Source organism: Diceros bicornis, chromosome 4 (genome assembly GCF_020826845.1).
Source record: "Diceros bicornis minor isolate mBicDic1 chromosome 4, mDicBic1.mat.cur, whole genome shotgun sequence".
In the NCBI taxonomy this organism is placed as follows: Eukaryota; Metazoa; Chordata; class Mammalia; order Perissodactyla; family Rhinocerotidae; genus Diceros; species Diceros bicornis.
This window is the reverse complement of record NC_080743.1, coordinates 1,409,950-1,430,154: the sequence shown is the minus strand read 5'-3', so window position 1 is coordinate 1,430,154 and position 20,205 is coordinate 1,409,950. Positions and strand designations below refer to the sequence as shown.

Genomic DNA, 20,205 nt, shown 5'->3' with positions numbered 1-20,205 from the left:
CTGTATTAAGCCTTCTTAAACAGGATCCCCCAAACATAAACCATAAAGAAAAAAAAATGAATTTGATTACATTAAAATTGAGAAATTCTGTTTTAGAAAGGCTACCACAGATTAAGTTAACAGTTAATAGACTGAGTAAAAGGATGCTAGCAACAGGAATTGATATGTGGAATATACAAATAATTTCTGCAAATCAAGAAGAAAATGATAGGGAGTCTAGCAGTTAAATGAGCACAGTAAACTAACAGGTGATGCACAGAATCACCCAAATAACTCATATGTAAATAGAGAGATATTTCTGGGCATTTACCCCAGAAGACTCATGCTCCTGCCCACAAGGGGACATGTACAGAGATGTCTCTGGTGTCAGGAAGTTGGCATCAGCCTCGATGTGCACACTGATAGGGGGATGGATGCATCCTCTGTGACACAGACAGCAGTTACAAGCACTTACCTGTGTGTGCACACAGCTACGTGGAAGTGTCTTACAGTCATAGTGCACTGTGAAAATAGTCTAAAACTCAATAAAGATCTTCAACAATCTTATTCAAATAAATTAAAAATACATATTTATTCAAAGAACATCATGTTTTTTTGTTTTGTTTTTTTTGTATGTGAGGAAGATCAGCCCTGAGCTAACATCTGCCAGTCCTCCTCTTTTTGCTGAGGAGGACTGGCTCTGGGCTAACATCCATGCCCATCTTCCTCCACTCTATATGGGATGCCACCACAGCATGGCCTGACAAGCGGTGCATCAGTGCGCCCCCAGGATCCGAACTGGCGAACTCTGGGCTTCTGCAGCGGAGTGCGCGCACTTAACGGCTTGCGCCACCAGGCCAGCCCCAGCATCATGTGTTTTTTAAGATAATCCAAGTCGTATACCGAATTCAGTATATGACCATTATTTGTGTGGGTGCCCATGGGTGGGTGGGTATGTGGAGGTTGTAGAGAATTAGAGTGGAAATCAAAGATAAAGAATAGAAAAACAACAGGAAATTTGGTGACCACTTCTTAATATTCTTGACTTTAATATATATTTCTAAAGTTTCCATATTTACTCTTCTTGCTATAGACTTTGCACCTATAGAAGAGTCTACTCCTTTAAGTAAACAATTCAAGGTTTTTTTTTCTCTGTCTTTTTTTTATTTAATTGATGTTTTAATAGTTTTTAACATTGTGAAATTTTAGGTTGTACATTTTTGTTTGTCCATCACCATATATATGTCTCCCTTCACCCCTTGTGCCCACCCCTCACCCCCACCCCCATAGCCCCTGGTAACCACAATACAGTTTTCTCTGTCCATGTGTTGGTTTATATTCCACACATGAGTGAGATCATACAGTGTTTGTCTTTCTCCTTCTGGCTTACTTCACTTAATATAATACCCTCCAGGCCCATCCATGTTGTTGCAAATGGGATGATTTTGTCTTTTTTTATGGCTGAGTAGTATTCCATTGTATATATATACCACATCTTCTTGATCCAATCATCAGTCAAGGGACACTTAGGTTGCTTCCACTTCTTGGTTATGGTAAATAATGCTGCAGTGAACATAGGGGTGCATAAGCCTCTTTGGATTGTTGATTTCAGGTTCGTTGGATAGATTCCCAGTAGTTGGATGGCTGGATCATAGGGCATCTCTATTTTTAATTCTTTGAGGAATCTCCATACCGTTTTCCATAGAGGCTGCACCAGTTTGCATTCCTACCAGCTGTATATGAGGGTTCCTGTTTCTCCACATCCTCTCCAACATTTGTTGTTTTTTGTCTTGGTGATTATAGCCATTCTAATGGGTGTGAGGTGATATCTTAGTGTTGTTTTCATTTGCGTTTCCCTGATTAATGATGTTGAACATCTTTTCATGTGCCTATTGGCCATCTGTATATCTTCTTTGGAGAAGTGTCTGTTCATTTCCTCTGCCCATTTTTTTTTTTTAAAGATTTTATTTATTCATTTTTTTCCCCCCAAAGCCCCAGTAGATAGTTGTATGTCATAGGTTCACATCCTTCTAGTTGCTGTACCTGGGACTCGGCCTCGCGTTGGACGGAGAAGTGGTGCCTTGGAGCATGCCCGGGATCCGAACCCCAGGCCGCCAGCATCAGAGCGTGCGCACTTAACCGCTAAGCCACGGAGCCGGCCCTCTCTGCCCATTTTTTGATTGGATTGTTTGTTTTTTTGTTGTTCAGTTGTGTGAGTTCTTTATATATTATGGAGATCAACCCCTTATCAGATGTATGTTTTGCAAATATTCACTCCCAGCTGGTGGGTTGTCTGTTCATCTTGATTCTGGTTTCGTTTGTCTTGTAGAAGCTCTTTAATCTGATAAAGTCCCACTTGTTTATTTTTTCTTTAGTTTCCCTAGTCTGGGTAGGCATGTCATCCGAAAAGATTCCTTTATGACCAATGTCAAATAGTGTGTTGCCTATATTTTCTTCTATGAGTTTTATAGTTTCAGGTCTCACCTTCAGATCTTTGATCCATTTTGAGTTAGTTTTTGTGAATGGCAGTAGCAGATGGTCCACTTTCATTCTTTTGCATGTGGCTGTCCAGTTTTCCCAACACCATTTATTGAAGAGACTTTCCTTTCTCCATTGCACGTTCTTAGTACCTTTGTCGAAAATTAGCTGTCCGTAGATGTGTGGTTTTATTTCTGGGCTTTCAGTTCTGTTCCATTGATCTGTGTGTCTGTTTTTGTACCAGTACCATGCTGTTTTGATTATTGTTGCTTTGTAGTATGTTTTGAAGTCAGGGATTGTGATGCCTCCTGCTTTGTTCTTTTTTCTTAGGATTGCTTTAGCTATTCGGGGTCTTTTGTTGCCCCATATAAATTTTAGTATTCTTTTTTCTATTTCCGTGAAGAATGTCATTGGGATTCTGATTGGGATTGCATTGAATCTGTAGATTGCTTTAGGTAATATAGACATTTTAACTATGTTTATTCTTCCAATCCACGTGCATGGGATATCTTTCCATTTCTTTATGTCATCATTGATTTCTTTCAATAATGTCTTGTAGTTCTCATTGTATAGGTCATTCACCTCCTTGGTAAGATTTATTCCTAGATATTTTATTCTTTTTGATGAAATTGTAAATGGTATTATCTTTTTGAGCTCTCTTTCTGTTGGTTCATTATTAGCATACAGAAATGCAACTGATTTTTGTAGATTAATTTTGTACCCTGCAACTTTGCTGTAGTTGTTGATTATTTCTAATAGTTTTCCAATGGATTCTTTAGGGTTTTCTATATATAAAATCATGTCATCTGCAAATAGTGAGAGTTTCACTTCTTCGTTACCTATTTGAATTCCTTTTATTCCTTTTTCTTGCCTAATTGCTCTAGCCAAAACCTCTAGTACTATGTTGAACAGGAGTGGTGAGAGTGAGCAACCCTGCCTCATTCCTGTTCTCCGAGGAATGGCTTTCAGTCTTTCCCCGTTGAGTATGATGTTGGCTGTGGGTTTGTCATAAATAGCCTTTATTATGTTGAGGTACTTTCCTTCTCTTCCCATTTTGTTGAGAGTTTTTATCATAAATGGATGTTGTATCTTGTCAAATGCCTTCTCTGCGTCTATTGAGATGACCATGTGGTTTTTATTCTTTGTTTTGTTGATGTGATGTATCATATTGATTGATTTGCAGATGTTGAACCATCCCTGCCTCCCTGGTATAAATCCCACTTGATCATGGTGTATGATCTTTTTAATGTATTGCTGTATTTGGTTTGCCAAAATTTTGTTGAGTATTTTTGCCTCAATGTTCATCAGCGATATTGGCCTGTAATTTTCTTTCTTTGTATTGTCTTTGTCTGGCTTTGGTATCAGGGTGATGTTGGCCTCCTAGAATGATTTAGGAAATGTTCCATCTTCCTCTATTTTTTGGAATAGTTTGAGAAGGATGGGTATTAAATCTTCCTTGAATGTTTGGTAAAATTCACCGGAGAATGCATCTGGTCCTGGACTTTTATTTTTTGGGAGGTTTTTGATTACTATTTCAATCTCTTTACTTGTGATTGGTCTATTCAGATTCTCCATTTCTTCTTGGTTCGGTTTTGGGAGGTTGTATGAGTCTAAGAGTTTATCCATTTCTTCTAGATTGTCCAATTTGTTGGCATATAATTTCTCATAGTATTCTCTTATAATCCTCTGTATTTCTGTGGTATCCATTGTAGTTTCTCCTGTTTCATTTCTAATTTTATTTACTTGAGCCTTTTCTCTTTTTTTCTTAGTAAGCCTGGCTAAGGGTTTGTTGATTTTGTTTATCTTCTCAAAGAACCAACTCTTTGTTTCATTAATCCTTTCTACTGTTTTTTTTGGTCTCAATTTCATTTATTTCTGCTCTGATTTTTATTATTTCTCTCCTTCTGCTGATTTTGGGCTTTGTTTGTTCTTCCTTTTATAGTTCTGTTAGGTGTAATTTAAGGTTGCTTATTTGGGTTTTTTCTTGTTTGTTAAGGTGGGCTTCTATCGCTATGAGTTTCCCTCTCAGGACTGCTTTTGCTGCATCCCGTATGGTTTGGTATGGCATATTTTCATTTTCGTTTGTTTCCAGATAGTTTTTGATTTCTCCTTTAATTTCATCAGTGATCCATTGGTTGTTCAGTAGCATGTTATTTAATCTCTACATTTTTGTCACTTTCCCAGTTTTTTTTTCATGGTTCATTTCCAGTTTTATAGCATTATGGTCTGAAAAGACGCTTGTTATGATTTCAATCTTCTTAAATTTATTGAGGCTTGCTTTGTTTCCCAACATATGGTCTATCCTAGAGAATGTTCCATGTGTGCTTGAGAAGAATGTGTAGTCAGCTGTGTTTGGATGGAGTGCTCTGTATATGTCTACTAGGTCCATCTTGTCCAGTTTTTCATTTAAGTCTACTATTTCTTTATTGACTTTTTGTCTGGATGATCTATCCATTGATGTAAGTGGGGTATTAAGATCCTCTACTATTATTGTGTTGTTGTTAATGTCTCCTTTTAGGTTTGTTAATAGTTGCTTTATGTACATTGGTGCTCCTATGTTGGGTGCATATATATTTAAAAGTGATATGTCTTCTTGGTGGAGTGTCCCTTTTATCATTATATATTTCCCTTCTTTGTCTTTCTTCACCTGTTTTATCTTGAAGTCTACTTTGTCTGATATGAGTATGGCAACATCTGCTTTCTTTTGTTTGCCATTAGCTTGGAGTATTTTCTTCCGTCCTTTCACTCTGAGTCTGTGCTTGTCTTTAGAGCTGAGATGTGTTTCCTGGAGGCGGCATATTGTTGGGTCCTGCTTTTTAATCCATCCTGCCATTCTGTATCTTTTGATTGGAGAGTTCAATCCATTTACATTTAGGGTAATTATTGATATATGAGGGCTTAATGTTGCTGTTTTGTCACTTATTTTCTGGTCCTTTTGTGTTTCCTTTGTTTCTTGTCCCATTTGTTTCAGATTGCCAATTCAGTTTGGTTGTTCTGTCTTATGACTCTTCTAGTTTTCTCTTTGTTTATCATATGTGATTTTGTTTTGATCATTTTTTTAGTGATTACCTTGAGGTTTGTGTAAGAAATCTTGTGTATGAGATAGTCTATTATCTGATGGCCTCCTATTTCCTTATACTAAGTCAATTCAGTCACTTTCCTCTTCCCCTTCTAAGTCATTCTTGTTATACCTTATTCTATCTTGTGTTGTGGCTGTGTGTTTACAGTGATGAGGTTAAATTTATTTTTGGTGAATTCCTTGCTTTGATCTTTGATTTTGGTATTTAAGTGGTTGCTAATCTATTCCGGTAAAGATCTGTTCTTTTTCTGAGTTTTCTACCTATTTTTCTCCTTGCTCCAAGCTTTGTATTCCCTTTCTCTTCTTTTTTTCAGGCCTGAGGGCCTTCTTGAGTATTTCTTGTAGTGGGGGGTCTCATGCCCGTGAACTCCCTTAGCTTTTGTTTATCTGGGAGAGTTACTCTTTCTCCATCATATTTGAAGGATATTTTTGCTGGATAGAGTATTCTTGGCTGAAAGTTTTTGTCTTTCAGTATTTTGAATATATCATTCCAGTCTCTCCTAGCCTGTAAAGTTTCTGTTGAGAAATCCACTGAGAGCCTGATGGGAGTTCCTTTGTACGTTATTTTTTGTTTTTGTCTAGCTGGCCTTAATATTGTTTCTTTGTCATTGACTCTGGCCAGCCTTACCACTAGGTGTCGTGGAGAGGGCCTTTGCCTGTTGACATGTTTAGGTGACCTGTTGGCTTTGCTTACTGGTATTTCCTGCTCCTTCCTCAGATTTGGGAAGTTCTCAGCTATTATTTCCTTGAATAGGCTGTCTGTTCCTCTTTCCCTCTCTTTTCCCTCAGGAATACCTATAATTCTTATGTTACATTTCCTAATAGAGTCAGATATTTCTTGGAGACTTTCTTCATTTCTTTTTAGTCTTAGTTCTCTCTCCTCTTCCATCTGGAGCATATCTGTATTCCTGTCCTCTATAATGCTAATGCTTTCCTCCATATTGTCAGCTCTGTTCTTTAGAGATTCCAGATTCTCCTTTATCTCCTCCATTGTGTTCTTCATCTCCATCAGCACTGATTGGTTTTTCTTTATGATTTCAATCTCTTTTGTGAAGAAACTCCTAATCTCATTGAATTGTTTGTCTGTGTTGTCTCGTATTTCATTGAGTGTTTTTATGATAGCTATTTTGAAATCTCTGCCATTTAGGTTATGGATTTCTGTGTCTTTAGGGTTGGTTTCTGGGTGCTTGTCATTTTCCTTCTGGTCTGGTGTTTTCATGTATCTTTGCATTGTGGTTCCTGTGTTGGCTTTGTTTTTCCTCATCCTGGAAATCTCTGGTTGCAATTTCCACCCGCTGCCACTGTGTGGGGGTAAAGGGCTGTGTAATCTGAGCCCCCTGCGCTCTCTCCCGGCTGTTCGCTGCAATCCACGGTCCCTTGGTCTGGTCTGGTCGGCTGAGCTGCAGGGTCCGGTTTGTGGGGGGGCCGGCGCTCTCTCTTTTGCTGGCTGGGTCCCTGGCGTGGGGGACTTCTTGTTCGCCCCTCGTTATTTGCTCTCTGGGGCGCTCAGAGGTTGATGGTACCCTGTAGCAATTCTGAGTCCTCTGTGTGGGAGTTTCCCACTGGCTGAGAGAGCCCGAAGAGCTACGGTTTCCCCGCAGAGGGCCGCCCCTCCCGCCTCTCTGGGAGCCTCGCGGACCAGGATCACTGATCTGATGGGGAGGGAGAGGAGTTCTCCTTACCTCTCCCCACTTCCTCCGGGGCCCAGCACGTTCCACTCTCAGGTGTGTGGCAGTGTGGATCCCTCCGCTCTAGCTTTTCACTGTCTGGGATTCCGTTGTTGGTCTGTGACTGTTCCTTTTGTTGTATCTTATGGGGGAAGAGTTTATGGGAAAGCTCACTCCGCCATGACACTGACGTCACTATCCAATTCAAGATTTTTTGCATTTAAGTTGCAAATAAAATTTCTTGGGGAAAATGATCAGAAATGGCATGAAAGAAGAAATTAAATTCCACCCAGTTCCTCCAAACCATCACCAACCATCTCTGTAGAAGGAGGGTGTGGTAGAACCGAAGATCCCCATGACAAATCCCTGGAACCTATGAATATTACCTTATTTGGAAAAAGGGTTTTTGCAAATGTGATTAAGTTAAGGATATTAATATGAAGAGATCATCCTGGATTATCTGGGTGGGCCCTAAATCCAATGAAAAGTGTCCTCACAGGAGACAGAAGAGGAAAAGACACAGACACCCGGAAAAGATGGCGGGTGAAGACAAAGGCAGAGATTGGAGTGCTGTGGCCACAAGCCACAGAAGCCACCGAGTGCTGATTACACCAGAAGCTAGAAGAGGCTTAGAGCTGATTTTCCTCTAGAGACTCTGTAGGGCTTCGGCTGTGCCAATACCTGCATTTTCGACTTCTGGGCTCCAGAACTGTGAGAGAGTAAATTTCCATTGTTTTAATCCACTAAACTTGTGGTGATTTGTTACAGTAGTCACAGGAAATAATATAGAGGGATATGAAGTTGCTTTCTTGTGGGTTTAGGGCTTCTCACACAAGGGACGTTGACATCCATTGTACAAAATAGCTTCCCAGAGTGTAGTGGCCCTCCTGTTTCCCCTCTTGTAAGATGAAGACCTGTAGCAACCTCTTCGTCCATTAATTGGAGTGAAGTTTTTCCTTCTCCTCATAGATTTCAGAAATCTGCCCCAGCTTAGTGAATGGAAATACTTCACGCTGTAGAATGCGGCTTCAGGCTATTTCTTAGCAGAGAAATAAACTCATCATTTTAGGTTTCATACTCTGTTGTTAATGAACAAATGAACATAGGCATATTTAACTGAGTAAAAAGTTTCCCAGTAGGGGATATTTTTAAAGATTTGTAATTTTATAATCAACAATACAATAATATACTCATAATGAATTTATAATTGGCACATGTACATAAGTGTATATAAGATGCTTAAAAACAGGTTTAATTTTTATTTTTGATGAAGAAATAGGGATTTGAGTAATTGAAATCTTTGCAGCTGATAGTTTTCTTACAAGTTAAAGAGGGAGAACAATTTCTTCTTTGATGGGATAGTTCATGGAAAAGTATATTGACGATACCTTATAGAGGTGTTTACATTTAAATGTCATGGTCATGTAAGATATAGAACTTGAAAGGTACCATGTACATCAGCTTCTTCTATTCCTGTTTTATGGATTATCCAGAGAGGATTAATCCTACAGCCGCATGTTGACAGCTTTCTCTTCAGTCCAGTGCTTTACTGCACTGACTTAATTTGGTTGTTTTGGGGGCAGCTCTGCAAATTCTTCTAGCAGAGGATAGCAAGGAGTGCTGTGCTCTGGTGATCTGGCAGTGTGTGTAGGAGGCATTGAAGACAAGCCCGTAACAGAAACCTCCATTTAAATTGGCTTTAATAATGTGTCTAGAGATAAGGTAGTTCTGAAATTTGTTACTTTAGAGCCAGAGGGCGTAATGAAGGACCGGAATCCATCCTCCCTCCCCCTCCCTCCCTTGTTTCTTCCCTCCTTCCTTCTTTCTCTTGCCATCTTCAGTCCCTTTGGTTAGCATCACTTCCTTATATAGTTACTTCCAGAGGCAGGAAAAGACCTGTTTCCTCTCACACATGTCTTCTTAAGGCAGATAAGCCCCCAGTGGATAGTCTCATAGCGATTAGCCAGAATTCCATTCCACGCCCAGGCTGAACCAGTCTTTGGAAAGATGTTTGGAGTTAGCATGATAGAGCTGGTTGTGGAGGAGCCAGCATTACATAGTTTGAGGGGAGAGAAACGCTGTAATAAGATTGCTAGATTAGACGCAAAACTGGATCATGTATTACCAGGTAATAAAACTAAGCTTTGGGGCTACCTTATCTACAGGACAGGAAATAAAACAGAACACAAAAACACCTTATCGTTTTCCTTTTTTTTTTTTTTTTTGCGAGGAGATCAGCCTTGTGCTAACATCTGCCAGTCCTCCTCTTTTTTTGCTGAGGAAGACTGGCCCTGGGCTAACATCCGTGCCCATCTTCCTCCACTTTATATGGGACGCCGCCACAGCATGACTTGCCAAGCAGTGCGTGGGTGCGCACCCCGATCCAAACCGGCCAACGCCGGGCCACCGCAGCAGAGCGCGCACACTTAACCGCTTGCGCCACCAGGCTGGCCCCACCTTATCGTTTTTCTACACGTTAGCTGCTAACTTGACAAGATTGTAAAACATCTGGGCCCTAATCAGTTTTTAGTTAGTTACATTTCCTTGAGAGTCACCTGAGCCTCAGGTGGGCTTATTAGAAAAGCATGATATTGGGGTGGGTCCCGTGGCTTAGCGGTTAAGTGCACACGCTCCGCTACTGGCGGCCCGGGTTTGGATCCCGGGCGTGCACCGACACACCGCTTGTCTGGCCATGCTGAGGCGGTGTCCTACATACAGCAACTAGAAGGATGTGCAACTATGACATACAACTATCTACTGGGGCTTTGGGGAGAAAAGGGAAAAAAAAAGGAGGAGGATTGGCAATAGATGTTAGCTCAGGGCCGGTCTTCCTCAGCAAAAAGAGGAAGATTGGCATAGATGTTAGCTCAGGGCTGATCTTCCTCACAAAAAAAAAAAAAAAAACAGAAAAGCATGATATTAAAAGGTCCCTTAGGGGCCGGCCCCGTGGCTTAACGGTTAAGTGTGTGCGCTCTACTGCTGGCAGCCCAGGTTCGGATCCTGGGCGCACACCACGCACTGCTTCTCCGGCCATGCTGAGGCCGCGTCCCACATACGGCAACTAGAAGGATGTGCAACTATGACATACAACTATCTACTGGGGCTTTGGGGAAAAATAAATAAATAAATAACATTATTAAAAAAATAATAATTAAAAAAATAAAAGGTCCCTCAGTCGTATATTTTCCTTGTTTCCAACTTCTGAATACTTTTTTTCAACAGGAATAAGTGAGATTGTCAAGGGAGACGGCGTAGGAAGAAAACGGTAATAGGACAGAAGGCCCATTTCCAATCTGTGCACATTTTATTAGGCAGTTTTTTACCATAAGATTTAACCTATTTCTACTGGCCAGGCTTTACTTTTTCTTTGTTTCCCTCCTACAGTCTCAAAACATGTTGTAACTTCTAGTCACCCATTCTCTTTTTCTTGGCTTCATGCTCACAGCAGTTTCCTCTGTGACCTTGGCCACTGAAAAGGTTTTAATTTTTACTTAAAATCATAAATAACATTCATAAATGTCAACAAGCCAAATCAATTTAATCTTTAGAAAGTAAGTCAACATGCATGAGAACATCTGGCATGCTATCTAGCATGTAAGTGTTATTTGAACGTTAACATTCACGGTCAGCTAGAGTAGCTCCCTGCTGGCAGAGCTTGCGTCTTACTCCTTGTGATGTGTGTAGTGCCCAGTACAGTGCCTGGAATGTCTCAGGAATCAAGTCTTTATTAAATAGTTTTTAAAACCAAATTCATGGGCCGGCCCGGTGGCATAGCAGTTAAGTGTGCGCGCTCTGCTTTGACGGCCCAGGGTTTGAAGGTTTGGATACCGGGTGCGCACCGATGCACCGCTTGTCAAGCCATTCTGTGGCGGTGTCCCATATACAGTCAAGGAAAATGGGCACGGATGTTAGCCCAGGGCCAATCTTCCTCAGCAAAAAGAGGAGGATTGGCAACAGATGTTAGCTCAGGGCTAATCTTCCTCACACACACAAAAAAAAAACAGAAACCAAATTCATTTTAAAAACAAAGACTGCTCTACAGCAGTGTTCTTCAAACTCAGATTGTATAATCCCTAAAGGAATTTTTAAAAAAATCCCTGCCCTCCACACTTTTTTAAGTTGACATTTAAGTTTTCCATCGTAAGTTTAGATAGTTGGAAAGGATATAATTTCTAGTTTGCAAATATTGATATATTTAAATAAAACTGTTACATCAATTTTTAAATGTATCCAACAGAATATAAATACCATAGAATGTTAAATATCATTCACTTTAAAAGGACATGAATGAACCCTAATAATTCATTAGGGTTCACTAATAATTTTTAGGTTGTTTCTTTTTCTCCTTGAATTTTTATTTCTATTCCCATTCTCCCACAGAATTTTATCCTAATGTAATATATTTTTATGCTTGAAAATCTACTGATCATCTTATTTATTAACATTAAAAGATTTTTAAATTTTCTGTGCCTTCTGGATTGAGTTGTCGTTATAATTATTAAATAATGATATACAATTGATCAAAACAGCATAAACATGTTACAAATTTTAGCAAATTATTTTTAAGCAAAAATATGTAAAATTTTATCAGAAATGCATCTTTTGAACAAGATGTGGCAAAGCATAGGACTCAATTAAAGGAGACGTCCTGATCTCTAGTATTTTGAATGATCCCTTTGGCACATCAGAGGTCTTTATCCTCACGGCAGCGTGCCATCATAAGACTTGGGTGCGCTTCGATGGGAGGTGTGCTGTATGCTGTCAAGCTGAGAAAGACCACAGTGAAGGGGAGGCGGGAGGGGGACTAGCATGATGCCTCCACTGTAGTGGTATCAGGTGGGTCAGCTTTACAAAGAGTATTTATGGGAGTTAAGATCCCAGAATTGATTCTCTTAGCACTCTCTGGGCTCACATACATCTGGGTAAGTCTTTGTGTAGCCCTAAGGCTACAGGGTGAAGACTGCTACCTTAAAGGATATCTTGTAGAAGTTCTGTTAACTGGATTGTCACAAATGTGATTAAGTGGACAAGAGGATTGTAATGAGCATGTATTGTTTTTTTTCTGTCTCTCTCCTCTTTTTCCATTCCATGTGGTTCTGGTAGGACTGGTAGTCATACTCGCTCATCTCCCACGGGGAGCCTGGCCTGGCCGTCATATCATCCTATTCCCTTGGATGCAGTAATTTGTCCAGCAATAGGCATGAAAACCAAGCAGAGCAGTCCAAGTCCTTCCCTGGAGTTGGTATACAAACACTGAGGAAGGACGTTTTATTTTCTTTCTTTTGGGAGCTGCTGAGCTTCGAGGCTGTGCATCTGGAGCTGTTGGCAGCCCCCTGGGAGCACCTCTCTGCGGAGTGAGGCAAGCAGAGCTCAGCAAGGAGGCAGGGAGGCTGCACCAAGGGCCGCACAGGGCCCGGCCTTTCAGTCCCGAGGCCTGGCTTCCTGCAGCTCTGCTGACCCTGTGAGCTTCCCCAGTATCCTTTCAGCTACCTGAGCCACTAAATTACTTTTTTTTGCTTGAGTTAGTTTGAGCTGTGTTTTTGGTGCTACTGAAATAATTTTATTAACAACTGAGAAAAGTAAACTCAAAGTATTGTGAAAATATCTTTTGTAAAATGAGTAATTTTGAAAATTTTCTCTTCTAGATTGTTGGACCTTCAGATGGAAGTAGTTACATTATAGATTATTATGGAACCAGACTTACAAGACTGAGTATTACTAATGAGACATTTAGAAAAACGCAGTTATATCCATAAATGTTTTCTAAAAGAAACGGTAAGTGATATGTATGTGTAATCTTAACTATAGTATATTATCTGTATAAAATTATGAGAATTTGAGAACCACAGGAAATTTAAGAGATCGTCTAGTGTTGTAAACCTGTCATTTGGCTTATCGAGAAAACAGGTGTACATATGCCTAGAACGTCTCTCATCTTCTGTAAACCATTTTTATGTATGCTCATTGCTCCTGCAGTTTTCAGTTCAGACTCTCTCTCTTTGCAGTGAATATGGTTAAAGGACAAAATTCACAAGAAAAAAATCACTTCAAAGCAAAAAGATGTTCCACAGTATTATATGATGGTTCTCATGGAAGTGCGTGTTGTAGATAGTTCCATTCAGCACATCTTTTCTGCTATCCATCTCTCCTGGGTCAATATGACCCTTAAACCTCTTTCTTCTCCTTCCCTAAACCTGAAAGTTGATAGAGTCCCAAACCTGAACTACTATAAGTATTTATTCTAACCCAAAGTTTGGCTCTGCCCATGAGAGTTATTAATTGGCCTCAGCTTCAATAGGTAATACACCTGGAGAAGTCAGAGACACTATCAGTCTTCCTGGTTCAGCTCTCTATTCTGCTACCATAAGGTTTTTATTTCCATGACAGAACATTAGTCTATTCTAGTAAATAATCTCCCAATAATGCTAGATTGTTCTCAGGATTTTGGTAGATTGTCAGGAAAACAATTCCCTGGTAGAATCATTCTCTGCAGTGGAGAAGTCCTGTATAACGTGGAGTCCAGGGTACTTCTTAGGTGGTAGTTCACTGTCAGAGAGAAAGACAGGCTAGCTGTTTGGGCCACAGCCGTAGTTCTAGGGTTTTCAGTTGATTCTGACTCAGAGAGTGCTTCTAGAGGCCAGGAAGGGAATAGACGTTTATTTTGTATGTTGTAGTGTATAAATAGGATATGAAGGATAATTTTGTCCTTAAGGTAGATTTTTTCTTTTCTCACAGTAAAATTGTGAGATATGCTTTACAGTTACTGTCTTGAGAGTTGAACAGTGGCAGACCCTGTCAAGATCTGAGGAATTTATTCAACTGATCGTCCAAAAAGGTTTTCAAATCTTGTCTTGTAAACTATAAGTCTTTGGGTTTGAAATGGAAATGAAGCTTGGAGATCCATCTGCCTCTTCTTACCAGGGAACAAATTGAGACCTAAAGAAGTTGGACTGAGACACACAACTGATCAGTGCAAAACTGAGTGTCGACTACGTCTTCTGTGCATTCCACTGGTGGTTCTCCAGCCCTCCCATCCCCACCAACTGTATCATTCTGTACTCAGCATCTTCTTTTTGGAAATTGTTATCCTACTTTATGAGAAAGGTTGTGTAGTTTCACATAACCTTATTTTCATACTCTAAATTGTTGTGTCTCTTTCAAAAGTATATAGATTGTTTTTAAACCATAATGTGTAAAAATTAAGCAAATGCAATTTAAAAAGCAATTCCATTCTCTGTAGCCTATTATATAAACATTTAATTGGAATTCCAGACTCAAATTTGAAATTAACACTGAAGGGCCCGTTGAGAAGGCAGCTCTCTGCACTGTCATTCATATGAGCTCTCTACAGTACGTAGAGAAGTGCTCCGAGAGTAGGAAAAAGTGTCTTGAGTAAACGAGCCACTAATATGTGCCTCCACATTGGACCAATAACCTCATTGGACTCTTAAAATACTGTATTTTAACGTATTTCTTTTTTCTGTTTTAGGATTTGGGCCTCCTTGATTTTAATAGAGAACTCTCAGTATGTGGATTTCCGGATTTTCCTTTTTCCTTCTTCACGTACCACTTTATGGATTCTATATAATTTTTTGTCATTGTTGATGTTCTTCTTCTGTTGTTTTAGTTAAAAGCATGTTATTCTGAGATTTATTTAATAGGACTTTCTTGAGATCTGTATGATAGTGGAGTCTCTCTTAGGCTACTGTCTCTATGAGATAGACAGCTTATTACCTCCGTATTCTTTAATGTCTTTTCCAAAGACAGTTGCCACTTGTCATTTATGCTTCTGAAAAATAAAAGTATGACTTACTCACATTTTTCAGTGCTTTATTATTGAGAAGACCTTAAATGTTGAATGTGGCTGTCTCCTGCATTTTGATCCTTGAAGCAGTTAATCCATGGTGTGAACAAATACATTTATATTGCCTGGGGCTGCAGGCTTGTGTGTGACAACCTACCTGTTTTTCTGCGGCTTTCAGATCTGCCTTTGCCTTGGTGTCCGGGGAGCTCAAGATCCTCAGGAGTCTGAAACCTGGAGGCAATGTGGATGCCTCTGGCATGGATTCAGGCCTCTGGAGTGTGAGCACCTTCCTTTTTTCTTTGGGAGTGATACACTGGCTCCTGGAAGGCCAGATGCTGACTCATCTAGCTCAGTGCAGTTACAGCTGAAGCTGTCTGGACAAGGTGGGAACACCGAACAGACGATTAATGTCTGCCATCTGTTAGCACCGCCAGCAGAGCCCGGCAGCGGTGCCTTCAGTGATGCACGGAGTCTGAAGGGAGCCGCGCTTGTCCAAGAGCACTGGTTCTTCTCACCGCGTGTAGAAGGGTGTCAAGAAGTTGGAAATACACGACATGTTATGTCCCCGTAACACTGTCGTCCTCTTTAGTAACAGGTGTACCAACTTCAAAATTACTGGGGTCTGGGCTCCACAAAAGTAAAAACCATTTTACTCAAAAGTGTACAGAATAGTACAGTTGGCTTCATAATGTTAGTCATTCAGTCACAGCTTCTCCAGTTGGTGGGAGATTATTAAGTATTGATATAGGAAGTGAATTTGGATTGACTCCTAATATACACCGGGAGTGGTGTCCTTAATTCTTTCATTCATGAAAATACTGAGCGTCGACCACGTGGGAGGCAGTGTTTTGTACCCCATGCTTGGGATACAGAGGGGGACAAACACAGCGTCCCTGCCCTGCAGAGCTTGTGTTCTCTCAAGTCCACTTTGTCACAGTGATAATATTTCTGGCTGCAGTTAAGCTGGTGGATGCCCAGCTTAACTTTAATTTTCTAGTATTTTAATTTAATTTTCTAGTATTTTAATTTTCTAGTATTTCCTGGTTCCTTTAGGTTGCAGACAGTGCTTTGAATTTTACTTCAGGATCACCTAAGCCCAGATTTTGAGTCTTAAAGTTTCTACAGTTATGTAAATTCAGTGATATAAAAATGCCTGCAGTCAAATCTTGAAAAGTAATCTTGATTCTCACGTAATTGTTACAGTTATTAACTTGGCCTGTTGGGAAGTCTGTTTCAAAGCAGGTGCTTCTCAGTCTTTGTTTAAATAGGCTGCGTTCCGAAAGAGTTGTTGGTGGAATCCAGAAATGAAGTCCCTTCACAAATACTCGTAAACCTTGAGACTTTATTTTCATTATAACTTCCTAAGTTTTCACAAGAGACATCAGTGTTTCCAGTTTGCCTAATTCCCTGTTGCCTAAACTACGTAATTCTTTAACAAATGGTTTTCTGTGTTTTATTAATGATTATTATTATTTTTTTTAATGTGAATGCGGTTTTTTGCTTCCGTGGAGCACTGTTTCATCACGGCTGCGTGGTGGTGGTGTGTGCGAGGACACGTGTGTGAATACCCTGTGTGGGTGTCGTCTAGGGTGAGCCTGCTTTCAGAGCAGGGGCCAGGGCTCTGGGGTGGATGAACCCAGTCACCCTGGGGGACTCCTGACCGCTCGAGGCTGGGATGGAATGATTCCTTCAGTCCCACAGGAGTTAGTGTTTCCATGGAGACATTTACAAATGGTACTGTAGCCTGAAAGGATTAATACAATTTCCAGAAGTACCTCTGTACCCGGAAAGATTTCGTACCTACATTATATTAAACTAAAGGACCTCGTTAAGACTTCAAAGATTCTGCTATGTCTACGCCAGCATCTGTTCATGGGACCGCCAGGACTACAGAAAACATTACTTTGGAAGTATGTTTTGTTTTGCAAAATATTTATCTTTTTCCCTTATTTTAACCTAGATGCTTAAGGTTAAGTATTATAATACTCGTAGACAGCGAGGAAACTAAAATAGATCTAACAGCAAGAAGCTGGCAAGATGAAACATGAGTTCTTAAAAAGTACGTACAAGTCTAAGATGTTGGTTCCTCTTTCTCATTCAGACACGTGAAATGTAGATATTCCCCTGAGTTCTGGCACCTTCCCCCTTCCTTTCTCTCATTGAATCAGCATCTGTTTTGCTTTTTACTATTTACAGAATTAATACAAGCTTAATGCAGAAATTTTGGGAAAGCACCAAAAAGTGCAAAGAAAAAAACCTCATTCCACAGCCCAAAGATAACAATGTAAATGTTTTTGTATATGTCCTTCCCGTAGTTCTTCCAAGCATGTAGGTACATTTTTCTTCACAAAAATATATTATCCATACTGTTTCATAGCCTGCTTCTTTACATTGTAAAGATTTTTCTATTTCAATAAATATTCTTCTACAAAATTATTTTTAATGGCTGCAGAATATTCCATGTCTATATCATAATTTTTTTGTGCAATTCCTTGTTGTTTGGTATTTAAGTTATTTCAATGAACGAACAATGTACGTTTCTGATTTTTTCCTCCAGAATTATCATTCTTAGTCAAAAAGGAATCATTTATTAAAGTTTTTGATACATTCCTACAGTCCCAGTTCACCAGGGTAATGGAGAAAGAATGAAGTCAGCCCCAAACCCAACTTCAAACAAAACCGCAGTCGACTCTCAGTCGTGGTGGTGCAGATGGACTGTAGATAAGACACTGCAGGGGCCTGCACGACTGACCCCTGCTCTGATCAGACCACTGCATTTCACTGCAGAGGCTGCTCCTCGCGGCCCTGGGGCTGCAGAAGAGGAGCAACCATTCACGCAGGAGAGCTGCTGGAGAAAGGTGCTGGTGATGAGGATGGGGATGACAGCAACTCTGTCACTGGGCTCAGGATGCCAAATAGTTGACTGGATTATCTAACTCCTTCCAGAAAGCTTCAAGATAAGAGGGGAGAAGAGCTTTAAGGAGTAAGTGGGAAGCTCCTTCATGGTGGTCTTGATTCTCCCCTGCTGAGAGGGAAAGGGAGGTGGGTAAATTTGGAAAATGAGAAAAGTTACTAATTAGGAATGAATAAAAGAATTCTGAACAACACTGAGAACCCAACTGAGCCCTGGAATATGCATTTGTAGTTGACTTAATCAGCATGATAAAAGTTACTCATTCCTATTTCTTTTACAATAGAGCTAATATCTTAATTCTTAGTAAATGTAGCAGTGCTCTTGCTAAGTCATTGTCTGATGGAGAAAGAATGTTATTGACTTTCCTAGAAAAGGTATTTGAAGAAAGAATATTTACAAAAAATATTAAGGCTTAAAGTCTTAAAATTTTAGCGTGGATGTCAAACCTTTGGTATCATGTGTTAGATCTGCCTTGAAGATTTTAAAAGTTCCTTTTACTGCTCTCCATGTGTAAGATGTTATGCTAAGCTCATTACATACTTTAAATGATTTAATCCTCACAGCATTTCTGTAGAGTCCTCCTAAAGAGTCAGTATCATTATCCCCACTTTACAGATAAGTAAATTGAGTCCCACAAAGACTGAATGACTTACCCAAGGTCATGACATAAGTGCTGAAGCCAGGATTTAAACCCAGGTCCAGTAATTGCTATCCTGCCTGCAGTATGATGGTTACATCTATCTAATTCTAAGAAATACACCACTAATGATTGCTTAACAAGAGATTTTTCTTAATATGTTGTTTAATGTTTTCAGTAAAGATGGAATTATCTGCCTATACTGAGCCTTTTTGCTTAACAGGGAGTTTCCTGGTTAAAAAAAAAAAAAAGCTTATTCAGTATTCTCAAATTTACATCACGCAAATGCCAAAATGTTTTGTGACTTTCAAAATGAGACTATGATAGAGCAGTGATTATTGTCAAAAACCCGAAAATTTTTCTGCTGCTGCCTCATCTAACATATGCATCACTTTCTGGACCAAAAGCCTGATTGTGTTTATATAGACAAGAGGAGAGATGTTAGGTAGGACCACACCATCACGCTTTGCTTAGTCTTGCTAGAGACATCGGTAGGTGAGGGAATTGCATGTGATTTTTATATGTTAGTTTTTCTTTTGTCTTATTTGAATTTTCTAATTTTTACACAATAAACATGCATTATTGGCATGCGTGTGTTTGACACAATACATAATAGCATGTGTAAATTAGAACAAAGAACCCAAGAAAATCTTGTTCTCTTCTTCCCCTCCTCCTTCCTCCTCAAGATACACTTACCCTGATTTCTGACTGTGATTCTGAATTCAAAGGGTAGATACATTGAAGAGAAAAAGGCAGATCTAACACATGATACCAAAGGTTTGACATCCACGCAGCACAGTTTGATGGGAAAAGCACAGACTTTGGAATCAGCCCTGAGTTTGTATCCTGTCTTTGTCACCTGTTCTGTGACTGTGTATGTAACAGTTCTGAGCCCCTCTGTCTTCATATAAATAGGGATAATAATATCAATCAGGTAATGTTGAGAGATTAAGATGACATAGGTAATAGTCACCATTTATTGAACATACTTTAAAGGAATGAAATGATGACATTAGGCGTTGGTGAGGTCCATCTGGAATTTGCAAGGAGTTCCTCATACTTGGGCTATACTGTGGTCATACCTTGAACAAAATACCAGTGGACTCAAAAGTTCCTTTTACAAAAATAAACAAATGGGACTACAACAAGCTAAAAAGCTTCTGCATGGCAAAAGAAACCATCAACAAAAAGAAAAGACAGCCTACCAATTTGGAGAAGAGATTCACAAATCACCTATCTGATAAGGGGTTAACATCCAAAAAATATAAAGAACTCATACAACTCAACAACAAAAAGACAACCCAATTAAAAAATGGGCAGAGGATCTGAACAGACATTTTTCCAAAGAAGATATACAGATGGCCAACAGACACATGAAAAGATATTCAACATCACTAATTATTAGCAAAATGAAAATGAAAATCACAATGAGCTATCACCTCATGCCCATCAGAATGGCTATAATTAACAAGACAAGAAATAACAAGTGTTGAAAGAGGCTATGGAGAAAAGGGAACCCTCATACACTGCTGGTGGGAATGTAAACTTGTGCAGCCACTATGGAAAACAGTACGGAGATTCCTCAAAAAATCAAAAATAGAAATACCATATAATCCGGCAATTCCACTTCTGGGTATTTATCCAAAG

At 39.7% G+C, this 20,205-nt stretch overlaps 1 protein-coding gene across 1 annotated transcript in view; it reads left to right on the top strand.

Annotated features, from left to right (window-relative positions):
- The window catches only part of TM2D1 (TM2 domain containing 1), a 46,642-nt gene extending 31,621 nt beyond the window's left edge, over positions 1-15,021 (top strand). The window contains exons 6-7 of the mRNA XM_058538170.1: positions 12,849-12,978; positions 14,693-15,021. Of these exons, the coding sequence (XP_058394153.1) occupies positions 12,849-12,959 (111 nt within the window). The 3' untranslated portion in view covers positions 12,960-12,978; positions 14,693-15,021. The remainder of the gene's footprint in view (positions 1-12,848; positions 12,979-14,692) is intronic.
- The last annotated feature ends 5,184 nt before the right edge of the window (positions 15,022-20,205 follow it).